At 41.3% G+C, this 12,435-nt stretch overlaps 2 protein-coding genes across 3 annotated transcripts in view; one reads left to right on the top strand and one right to left on the bottom strand.

The window, feature by feature from the left end:
• ap1g2 (adaptor related protein complex 1 subunit gamma 2) overlaps positions 1-4,457 on the top strand; it is a 64,355-nt gene extending 59,898 nt beyond the window's left edge. The window contains exons 19-22 of one of the 2 annotated variants that reach the window (XM_034182708.1): positions 335-476; positions 585-727; positions 916-1,014; positions 2,583-4,457. In XM_034182708.1, the coding sequence (XP_034038599.1) occupies positions 335-476; positions 585-727; positions 916-1,014; positions 2,583-2,684 (486 nt within the window). In that variant the 3' untranslated portion in view covers positions 2,685-4,457. Of the gene's footprint in view, positions 1-334; positions 477-575; positions 728-915; positions 1,015-2,582 lie in introns of both variants that reach the window. The other variant, XM_034182707.1, reaches the window with a different exon arrangement.
• A 149-nt stretch (positions 4,458-4,606) lies between these two features.
• Positions 4,607-12,435, bottom strand: part of nedd8l (NEDD8 ubiquitin like modifier, like) — an 18,442-nt gene continuing 10,613 nt past the window's right edge. Inside the window, exon 4 of the mRNA XM_034182709.1 lies at positions 4,607-4,942. Within this exon, the coding sequence (XP_034038600.1) occupies positions 4,819-4,942 (124 nt within the window). The 3' untranslated portion in view covers positions 4,607-4,818. The remainder of the gene's footprint in view (positions 4,943-12,435) is intronic.

The raw sequence follows: 12,435 nt of genomic DNA, 5'->3' as shown, positions 1-12,435 counted from the left end.
ACTATTATTCTGAACACTACTGTATCTAATCTGATCTAGATTCATATCTATGGACTGCATAGATTAAAGTTTTCATATTTTCTGACCACAAAACGAGATATCCGGCTGTGCATTTTGGTAGGTCGGTGGTTTTGGGAAGCCCAGCTTACTTTCTGCTCCTTTTTTTTTTTTTTTTTTTGGTTGCTTTTTACATAAACTGTCATGGCACTTTGCCAAGTGTTTAATGCTCTTAAACAGTTATTTTAGGAAATCGTTGGGCTCATGTCCTTCTGATTGTGCACGTTAAAATAATTATTTGAGTTTGTGGTTTGTCCGTCCTGTCCATGGGTTTCAGGTGAGTGATCTCTTGGACTTGCTGAGTGATGAGCCTCTGAAGTCCAGCACAGCACTTGGTCTACCCGCTAAGTCAACCAGCACTCCTGGTGTGGACCTTCTCGATCTGCTGGGAGGATTGGAGCCCTCCCCCCTTGCAGTAGGTCAGACCCAAAGACATACCCTTGTTGCACCTAGACAAACAAAAGATGATGTGGTTCCCCTCGTTTGAGTTTAATCTAATGCCAACACATCTTCCACAGCGCCCACAGTGACTGTGTACGAGAAGAACGGTGTGACTTTGACCCTTTACTGTGACAAACACGGAGACTCGTCTCTCACAGTCACACTCACAGCCTCCAACAACACCACGTCAGACATCAGCAACTTCACCCTGCAGGCCGCAGTGCCCAAGGTTTGAATCACAGCCACTCAGTCAGGCATCACTGCAGAACTTCAAACGTGCTGGTGCATCTTGTTGCAGCAGTTAGACAGACACACTATAACTTTTGGAGGATGTGAAGCTGTTGGTGGATTTACTGCAATAAGTGACTGAACAAACATGCGTGTGTGCTTGTGCTGTTCATTTAATCCTTCCTACAGAGCATCCAGTTACACATGAAGGCTCCCAGTGGAGACTCTCTTCCTGCACAGAGCACAGCTAAGGTGACCCAGGTGGTCGTCCTCAACAACCCCAACAAGGTGGGTCTGCACGGGAGTGGCTAGAAATGGGGTGAATGTGGCACACTCGATACAGCAGGTTGTCAGTTAATTGAAGAGTTAAGGGGTTCGGGTCTGGTTGCTCCTGAGTGCCTGTGAGTAAAACACTGAACCCCAAACTGCTCAACCTTGTAGAACATGGGCCAAGCAGGATTCAAGTTCCACCTAAGGTGACAACAGGACACTTACAATCCACTTACAATCACTTTGGGAAGGTAAAACATGCCTTTCCAAAGTGATAGCTGTGGCCAGGTAGGGATCAGTTGAGAATTACATAAACATAAAAATGCTGTAATCATGTCGAAATGTATACATTATTGCCTCATCATAAGGATTCCATGAAGGTGTTTATGCTGTCTTAGCTCTAAAGAGTTTGAGTTTTGATGTTGAAAACAGCAAAATTGGTGACAAATGCCAATTCCAGTAATTTTTACCTCCAAACTAAAGGGCATCGTCTTTTGGATTCCATGACATGGTGCCACACGATAGCCAATTGTAACATTTCTTAAAAAAAGAAAGAAAAAAAAAAAGAAAGAAAAGCCTGTTAGCTCAACCAGTAATTTGCATCACTCTTAACCAAATTTGGAGTAACTTTAATTATCAATCCTGGTACAAATTGTCCCTTTACCCATGTGTAGTCCTTAACTGACCCCTATCTGGCTATGCTTAAATGGACTGCATTTATATAGTGCTTTTCCATCTGCATCAGACACACGAAGTGGTTTACACAGTAATGCCTCACATTCACCCCGATGTGAGGGTGCTGCCATACAAGGTACTTACTACACACCGGGAGCAACTAGGGGATTAAGGACCTTGCCCAAGGGCCCTTAGTGAATTTCCAGTGATTTTTCAGGCTGGGATTTGAACTGATGATCCTCTGGTCTCAAGCCCAACGCTTAACCACTAGACCATCACCTTCCCTTGCAGCTTTGGGAAGGTTTTTGTGTAGGTCATGGTAAAGGGAGGGGCATGTGTTGTTTTGCAACTTTGATAGCTGATTAGTCCTTAAATTGGACTGATGGGGAAAAGCTGTAGAGAGAGGACACAGTGATCAGCTGCGGCTGCATGACTGAAATGATTCTCAAACTACAGTGGGCCTTGCAGTTGTCTCTGCGTCTTCACTTTAGCAGTAGTGGCTGTGGGTTTAACATGTTGACATTTGGGGACCAACTGTTGGCATTATTCTAGTGAATGCAATTTGAGAACTGAGACTGCACCCAGAATACAGATAAATCCACAGTGAGTGTGCCGAGATGCCTCAAATGGTTCGGCAGTGTGGCCCAAATCCACTTTGGGAGTTTCCATATTGTGTCACTTTAGTGGAGCTTGCAGACCAAAAGAAATAACAAAATGGTGACAGGTTAACTGTGTAACTATGACCGTTCAGTGGCAGATGCCTCACTTTGTATCACCATGTTTCACTTCCAATTACAGCGGCCACAGACCTTCTATGTCAGAACATTCATAATCAAAAACTTTTAGTTTTAAAATGCTATCTAAAGCCAGTCCAGCTGCAACAGGCCCTCTAAAGCCTCTTATCTTTACAGGTGAACTTGAAGATGAGGGTCCGCGTCTCTTACACCAGCCAAGGATCAGCTTTTCAGGATACAGTCCAAATCGACACTTTTCCAAAACTGGGTGCTGCGTGACACTGAAGGCTGCGGGATGATCCAACAGCATTATGACAACTGTCTGTTGTTAAAATGACAGACACTCCTGATACTGGGTTTTAGTCCAGTCTACACAACTCCAGTTTATTGTCAACCTGCCTGAACTGTACATCAAACACCTTACCACCCCCACCCACCCCTGTGCCTTTCATGTCTGAGAACTAAGATTTTTTTTTTTATATATATATATATATATATATAAACTGTAATTCTATTTAATTCTGAAGACCAAGCAGTGATGTCTGATGAAAACATGTTTTTAATTTAAAAATATATATATTAACTAGACAATTGTTGAGTTGAAGACGCCTTTCAAATTCGCTCAGGTGTAGCGGGTATCTAAAAACTCGACATTCGAACCTTTGGGCTTCACTCACACGAATGTCACCCAGTCATCCAATTTACTGGCCACCACACAGACAAATCACCTGTGAGAGGTGTGGCCTAAAGCAGTGGTTCACCATCCTCTCCACTTGTATCTAAGGCCCTGTTCAGACTGAGGTTGGCAATCCAGCTTGAGCAGGATTCGAACCAAGTCAGACTTGAGCCAGATAGGTTTTATCTGAGTGTGAACAGCGATATTCACATTTAAGATGAATTATTTTCTATTTGAGAAGATCTGAATGCAAATGTGGTCTGAATCCGGCTGGCTCGGTGATCATGATGTCAGACTTTCTTACGTCTGTGCACCCACAGCGTCCTCTCCATGGTGGCAGCGTTCAGTGCGGCTACAATGGAGAGGACAGCAAACAGCCTTTCTCTGCAGCGCCTTCTCACTAAGAGGATCTGCTGGGTGCGTTCCTTTCCACGTTACAAGCCTGTGTGTCCAGATCCACACTGACACACACACCCTCGATCTTGTGTCCCGATGCAGTAAATTCATACTGAATTCTCCTGAAACTGTAAATAAGTCAGCTTTCGTCGCATTGGGTATGGATCCATATATATGATGATCAGGATTTGAAAAACAAACAAGTCTGAATGCTATCCAGCTAGAAAGCAAGCCAGATTGCTAATCCGTCTGGACAGGACCAAATAGAACCTGGGACCCACCCCCACACACAAAAACAGCAAAGTGAGTGACTCCAAATTTTATTGTTTTAGGCAGGGTGGCAAAATTAACATGACTTGTTTATTCTCGTTTCCTTAATCCAAAGGGGAAAAAGATCTCATCTTTTTAATTGTCCAGTGTGTGTTGTTTTAAGATGTGTACTTCTAATTCTGACAATCTCAGATCAGACCCCCAGGAGGGAACCACGAATCTAAACAATCAGACCTTATGAGGCCATCGTTTGGAATAAAAAAAAAACCCCTGCAGACTCAGTCCTTTGTGACACAGGCTGGGCCCAGACCAAATATTTTAAACTCGACAGCATTCCAGTAATTTATTTTTGTTTTTAAACCTACTCCTGACGTTGTTCTACCTGGATAAATGGACAAAAGCTTTTAATCATTTTCAGTCATACACTGACTTTTCCAGAACTGTACCTCCTTTTCTATCGTTGACAATATTTTAACTTGCTGTTCATGTTTTGTGTATAGTGATACAAGAAGAATTATGGAGAAAACCACTATGTACAAGATGTATATTTTAGATATTCATTCTTATAAACACTACAGGAACGGGCTGGATTCTTTCCAAAATAATAAACTGAATGAAATCCTTCAGGGCAACAGACTGTAACAGAAGATAATTTAAGCTGTAAGAGGTTTGTGACAAATCTGTCTTAAACACGAACCAGTTGTGCAACACATTTCAGCAGTGTGTGTTTTCACACATTTTCAGGTGATGACATCAACCGAAATATTAAGACCAGCTTTCAGTTCTATTATTTTCTACTAGAAACTAGTTTTCAGAATCCTGCTTTGTATCTGACAGTGTATTTGCACTGGAGAACGACTCATATTATCCTTCACATTTATTCACACAAACTGTCTGTCACACTGTCAGTGCCTCTGAAAGGACTTGGGCAAAGTTTACAGGAAGGAAAAACAGCTATGCAGGATTTAAAGTCCTTTTGGGTTGGTTGCTTGTTTTGGGCAGGGAACACATCACTGTGCTCTCATGCGTTTAGATGGTGACACACCCAGCTGATCCTGTGACAACATTGACTCATGAAGAGGAGGTTGGGCGTATACAGCGACTGCTGAGCGCTAATCCTCCTCTTAGCGCCAGCACAAGATGTAGCACGGAGCCTCCCTGAATCTTGTAGTCTGCTGCCGTCTTCTCATCGTTCCTGAGCACAGAAAGAGACTAATTACAGAAAAATGTCTGACACAAATTCCTCTCACGCTCCACCACAAGTTGATTCAAATCACAATTCTTCAGGTATTTTGTTCACCAAGATCAAATCAAATCAATTTTATTTATATAGCACCAAATCACAACAAACAGTTGCCCCAAGGTGCTTTATATTGTAAGGCAAAGCCATACAATAATTACGGAAAAACCCCAACGGTCAAAACGACCCCCTGTGAGCAAGTACTTGGCGACAGTGGAAAGGAAAAACTCCCTTTTAACAGGAAGAAACCTCCAGCAGAACCAGGCTCAGGGAGGGGCAGTCTTCTGCTGGGACTGGTTGGGGCTGAGGGAGAGAACCAGGAAAAAGACATGCTGTGGAGGGGAGCAGAGATCAATCACTAATGATTAAATGCAGAGTGGTGCATACAGAGCAAAAAGAGAAAGAAACACTCAGTGCATCATGGGAACCCCCCAGCAGTCTAAGTCTATAGCAGCATAACTAAGGGATGGTTCAGGGTCACCCGATCCAGCCCTAACTATAAGCTTTAGCAAAAAGGGAAGTTTTGAGCCTAATCTTAAAAGTAGAGAGGGTGTCTGTCTCCCTGATCCGAATTGGGAGCTGGTTCCAGAGGAGAGGAGCCTGAAAGCTGAAGGCTCTGCCTCCCATTCTACTCTTACAAACCCTAGGAACTACAAGTAAGCCTGCAGTCTGAGAGCGAAGCGTTCTATTGGGGTGATATGGTACTATGAGGTCCCTAAGATAAGATGGGACCTGATTATTCAAAACCTTATAAGTAAGAAGAAGAATTTTAAATTCTATTCTAGAATTAACAGGAAGCCAATGAAGAGAGGCCAATAAGGGTGAGATATGCTCTCTCCTTCAGAAAGCATATCTCCTCAGATATATGGGTACACAAGACCCAAAACAATACCCCTGCATGCGCTACTGCTGAATGGGGAGGTTAGTCCATCCCAGCTAGCTTGTGTAAGTAACTGGAAAACAATAAATGCCATCATTTTGTACTCCAACTTTAAAGTTCATATAAGGCAAGGCAAGTTTATTTATACAGCACAATTCGTAAACAAGGCAATTCAAAGTGCTTCACAGCTTCATAAAAATTACAAGATACAGATAAAATCACAACACACAAAATCATAAAAACATAAATATCATTTCAAAACTACATTTAAAAAGAAGAGGGCAAATAGATGACTCTCAGTTCTCGTACGCCAAGCTGAAAAAAACAGTTTTCAGCCTGGATTTGAACATTGTCACAGATGAAGCCAGTCTCACCATTTCAGGGAGTTTATTCCAGATTTTAGCTGCATGAAACTGAAACATTGCTTCTCCGTGTTTAGTCCTGACTCTGGGGACCAGTAGAAGACCAGTCCCAGAGGATCTCAGGACCCACGATGGTTCATATGGCTCTAGCATATCAGAGATATACTTTGGTGCTAAACCATGAAAAGACTTATACACAAGCAAAGCTGTTTTAAAGTCTATTCTCTGAGTGACTGGAAGCCAGTGCAGAGATCTGAGCACTGGACTAATGTGGTCATATTTCCTGGTTCTTGTCAGGACTCGAGCTGCAGCATTTTGGATGTTCTGTAGCTGTTTGACAGCTCGTTTAGAGAGGCCAGAGAGTACACCATTACAATAATCCAATCTGCTGGAGATAAAAGCATGGATCAGCTTCTCTAAGTCCGATTTGGATACTATATTTTTAATCTTAGCAATATTTTTTAGATGGTAAAAAGCTGCTGATGTTATTGATTTGATGTGACAGTTTAAAGTCAGGTCTGAGTCCATGATTACTCCAAGGTTTCGAACCTGATCTTTAGGCTTTAGAGAGAGAGACTCGAGGTGACAGATGACTCTCGTTTCTGTGAGCCAAAGACAATGGTTTCAGTTTTATCTGAGTTTAATTGGAGGAAGTTGTTTTGCATCCACAAACTAATCTGGTCGATGCAGTGACAAAGTAAATCTACAGGCCCCAGTTCACCTGCTGTCAATGACACATAGATCTGAGTGTCATCTGCATAGTTATGGTAGGATACATTATTGCTGCGTATCAGCTGACCAAATGGAAGCATGTACAAATTGAATAAGAGTGGTCCCAGTATAGACCCCTGGGGAACCCCAAAGGTCAGCGCCACTTTGCTCGAGACACAATTTCCAATTTCAACAAAGTATGTCCTCTCTTCAAGATAGGACTTAAACCAGTTTAATGCAGTACCAGTGATTCCCACCCAATTTTCTAACTTTTGTAGTAGAATCCGATGGTACACTGTGTCAAAGGCAGCGCTCAAGTCCAGCAAAACCAGGACTGAGACTTTGCCTGCATCTGTGTTTACACGGATATCATTTGTCACTTTAATCAAAGCCGTCTCTGTGCTGTGGTGTGGCCTAAAACCCGACTGGAAAGTGTCAAAAACCTTATTAGAAACGAGAAAGTCAGCGAGCCGTTTCTGAACCACTTTCTCCAGGACTTTCCCTAAGAAAGGCACATTTGATAAAGGTCTGTAGTTGTTCAAGACTGCTGCATCAAGACTGCTCTTTTTTAGAAGAGGCTTAATGACAGCAGTTTTCAGGGCCTCCGGAAATGTTCCAGTCTGCAGTGAGGTATTCACTAGATGAGTGATCTGTGGTAGCAAAGTGCTAAGCACAGACTTCAGGAATCTAGTGGGTAACTCATCTAGGCAAGAAGTACATAAACGCAGACCAGAGATAACATCATCAATAATTTTGCCAGTTACAGATGTAAAATGTGCCAACTCTAGATGTTTCAGAGGCTGCAGTGATACCATCTGAGTTGTTGAAATGATAGCATTTTTAATGGTCTGAATTTTGTCATTAAAGAATTTTGCAAACTCACTGCACTTGGAAGTAGAAACCAGTTCCAAAGGCAGAGAAACTGAAGGATTTGTTAATCTATTAACTGTGGCAAAAAGGACACGGGAATTGTTACTGCAGTTTGAAATGATTTTCGACAAATACCTTTCCCTTGTTTGACGTAAAGTCAAGTTGAACACACAAAGCATGCCTTTGTAAGTTTCATAATGAACCTGAAGATTTGACTTTCGCCATTTTCGCTCGGCTTTCCGACACTCCCTTTTCTGTGCCCTGACCAAATCTTCATTTCTCCATGGCGCTTTTTCTTTATTTTTAACCAATTTAACTTTAACTGGAGCAATGGTTTCCAATACATTTAAAACACTTGATGTATAAGCGCTCAATATTTCATCAACATTAGAATATGGGACAATTTCAAATTTGATCATTTCAACAAACTGAACCATTGTTGTGTCATTTATGCATCTTCTTCGAGTAACTGCCGGCCCAACTATTGGTCTAGATGTAACATTTATGTCAAAGAAGACACAGAAATGATCAAAGAGAGCAATGTCAACAACATTCACATGTGAGATAGTGACACCTTTTGTGATGATAAGGTCTAAAGTGTGGCCTCTGTTATGAGTGGGCTCGCTTACATGCTGCATTAGACCAAACATTTCGAGGACAGCACTGAGTTCTTTGGCTTGTCTGTCATCGGCTACATCTACATGGACGTTGAAATCACCTGTGATCAACAAACAAATTCTGTCCACACAACTGAGAGCAATTCTGTAAAATCATCAATAAAACAATTCTGTGGTGGCTTGTAAATGGTCATGTACAGTATAGAAGATTGTTTTGCCAGCATTTTAAAGGCCATATACTCAAATGATGGAAAAATCCCAAATGACAATTTATGGGTGGGTATATTGTCTTTCCAAATGGCACATACACCTCCACCTCTCTGATCCTGTCTTATTTCAGACATAAAATTAAAGTCAGGTGGACTACATTCAATCAAAACTGCATTTTCTGTGTTTTTGTCAAGCCATGTCTCAGTTAAGAACAAAAAATCAAGATTAAAAGAAGAAATAAAATTGATTAAAAATGATGTTATTCAGAGATCTGACATTGAGTACAGCATGTTTGAGACTTATCTGTGTTTCACTGTGTGTAATCTTTTTACTTGAAATGTAGATTAGATTTCTCTTTTCAGACAGTCTGAATAACTTTCTTGTTTCTAATCTATGTGTTCTGACAATAGGAATTTTTCTAGAAACAGACACTACCTTCCTGGACCTCTGGTTGTTATGAAGGTTGCTATGAATGGTAGCAACGCAGAGGCCCTTAACGTCCTCGACAGCAGCATTAACGCTGTTGAAAATACCAGCTCCGGACACCGACGGTAGGGACGGAGCTGGGGGGACCTTAGCTGGAGAAACCTGGATGGGAGGGAGAAGGACGTGGTGTTTCTTCGCAGATAGAATTCCTGGTCTTGCCATGTCTGGAGTGAGTGGAACCATTCTGATCCCCGTTTTCACCAAGCTTTCGAGGTGATCAGGAAATCGCCTTGGTGATGACTGAGGAGACAGAAATGATACAGAATCTCTAGAAGGTGTTGATGTGGCAGGAGGGTTCCAGGCTTGTGGTGGGTGATTTTCCGATGTTAAATCCTCAGTAGTGGATGCCGGTGGTGGTGCTATAGCTGAATCCATTACAAGGGATTCAGGTAATGCACTGTAGCCGAGTCCGTCACGAATGCAGTTGGTGATGCTGCTCCTGTATCCTTTGTGATCTCAGATGATAGTGGTGCACTTAAATTATTTCTCTGGACTACTGGAGACATGTTTGGGGCTAGATCCTTTACTAGGTCCCGAGGTGGTGCGACAGAATCTCTGTTCTCACTTTGTTCTTCATTTGGCTGTAGCTTTTTCTGGTTTCTCAGGGTGAAGAAAAAGTTATCCACTAATCGTCTCACTCCACCTCTGTTCAGGTGTGGGCCTTTACCTTTAAATAAATCTTCGCGTTGCCAGTACAGATTAAAATTATCTATAAAATGCAATCCTTTGGCTGGGCAGACCCTGGACAGCCATGTACTCAATTGAAAGAGCCGGCTAAATTTATTTATCCTCTTGTCAATATTTGGAAGCGGTCCACTGATGAATGTTTGTATTCCCACTTCTTCAAGACGGTCAAAAAGTGCATTAAAATCTTTTTTTTTAACAATTCAGACTGTTGCTTTCTGATGTCCACTTCACCAACATGCACAACCAGCTGTTTCACGCCTTTGTGCTTGGCCAGTACATCAGGGAGTCGTCTTGTTATTTCAGAGACTGTGGCACTTGGATAACTGCATGTAACCACTCTGTTTATGCTTATATTAGATATAGCACCATCTCCGAGCACAAGGATATCACTGGCCTTGACTTTTGGCACACTTTTTCTCTCCCTCTGCTTTTTTGCTCGTACTTCATACTCTGTATTTACCCTAGAGTTTTCTTTTTGTCTATATTCATTGTTTTCAGTTTCTGCCAGTGGTAGAAATCTATTTGTTACTTTTATGCCAGGTGACATTACATATCTTCTATTTATGCCAGTATGTTTATTTTGTTTTGGCTTAGCCCCAAGGTGGTTGTAGGCACTGTTGCAAAGTCTTGGAAAAGAAATGGTGTCATTTAGCTTCAAGTTGTAAATATCAGTCTTACCACTGGCATTCATAGGAGTCGTTTCTTGAAGTCCTCTTTCAGTTTCTAGCGCAAAAATCTTATCTTGAAGCAAACAAATTTCTTGTTGATATCTCTGACAACTTTCACACAGAGGCTTGGTTTGAGTTACTCCCACAGACATGTTGAAAAAAAAAAAAAAAAAAAATATATATATATATATATATATATATATATATATATATATATATATATATATATATATATATATATATATATATATATAATAGGAATTATTAAAAATAAAGCAAGCAGCAACAGGAGCAAAGCAAAACACCTTCTCAGCACCTTTTTTCTCACGCTAACTTCGCCTTTTCTTCTTCTTACAGTTTACTGTTGACCGCAGCTAGCAGCCAGGCCCAGGTGGAGAACAGCTAGCAGCCAGGCTAGCATATATATAATGAGGATAAACTGATTCAGATCGGGTTCATGTGCCAAAATAACTGAAGACATGCGTGCAACAAGTACTTCAGTCACACTTTTGATGAAAAAGACCTGGCAACAACCAGTTGTTTAATTCATAACAGCCACAGTATCGTCTGCTACCAAAACAAATTCTGAAAAGCACTCAAGTATATGGTCCTTGGTGAATTCAGTAAAGTTTAGTGCAGGAAATACTCAAACTCATAATTTCTGAGTAAGTAAGTTTCTATATCTATGACTGACCAATCAAAATGCTAGTATGAAGCACACGTGGCAAACACGCTGTGAGCCGTATTACAGTGACAGCAGATTGCACAGATACTGTCACCTTGAAATGTGTGAAGTTGGAGCAACTTGAGGCAGCAATGATTATCTACCCTGCATATGTGAATTTCTTACAAATCAAGGCAAAAAAAAAAACTCAAGGATGTGAGCTGTGTTACAGCCCATCAATTTGGCAGCAACGGTTACCGACCAGCACCTCAAGGGAGATGACAGAGTTGACGATTATGTGAACGAGTATGAATAGTACAGTTTAGGGGTAAAACTGAAGCAGTGTCACTGCCAGTGTGAACGATCAGTATAGGCTGTGCTTTCCCCCAAAGTAAATCAGTAAAGAACATTGATGGAGATGGCTGTGATGTTTTGATGCGCTTAACAGTTGACTGTAATTATTCTGATCTTGTATGACTTTAACGCAAGCTTTCAGAGCAGGGGGACTTTAAAAGAATGAGGGACGTGATGTGAAACGTGGTATCAACGTTAGATTTTCTTTTATTGAGGCCATCAATTCCTGATTTGACAGTGATTTTGGACTTTTTGGGTAATACTAGCTTTAACGGAGTATTAATCTGTTTTTCCCCACTGGTGACATTGCAAAAGTGTATCACTGTCATTTTCTACTCACAATAAATAATAATAATAATCCCAACGGTACTAATGCAACTTTTTTCCACTTATTAAAAAAAAAAAATCAACGGCATAAACAGGTTAAAGGTGACTATGAAAAGCAAGGAGGAATAAAACTGTCTTTTTGGCCATCAAAAATTAGCAATGAAGGGCTTTGTGGGGTAAAGTACACAAGTCCAGATAATTTATTTTGGGACTGAAGTAGTTCTGACACCCAGGTCTTCAATTGAAAAAGCAACTTTGTTTTGCCTATACAATATCCAAAAGCCGTGTCCACCACTTGCTGGACGCAACGTGATGCCCACCTTCACATGGGCAACCTAAGCTTCCAGCTGTGGAGACAGTCATAATGCCCACTATGTCACCAACTGCAGGATGAAATACACATCAGAAGACAATTCAACAATGAGTAGAATGTGTGAATTATGGGGATGATACCAAAACTTTGATACTACAAATTACTCATAGCAAACTCAGAACACTCCCTACAGAGTGTATGCACATGATGTAGTTAAACCCAGAAGCCAGCAGTATACCAGCACACTGGATGGTAAAGCCACACAGCTATGTTTGCTCATCCATAAACTGCGTTGTCAG

This window comes from Thalassophryne amazonica, chromosome 12, assembly GCF_902500255.1.
Source record: "Thalassophryne amazonica chromosome 12, fThaAma1.1, whole genome shotgun sequence".
NCBI classification, from domain to species: domain Eukaryota; kingdom Metazoa; phylum Chordata; class Actinopteri; order Batrachoidiformes; family Batrachoididae; genus Thalassophryne; species Thalassophryne amazonica.
Note: the sequence above shows the minus strand (reverse complement) of the source record. Positions and strands in the feature narration are given on the sequence as shown.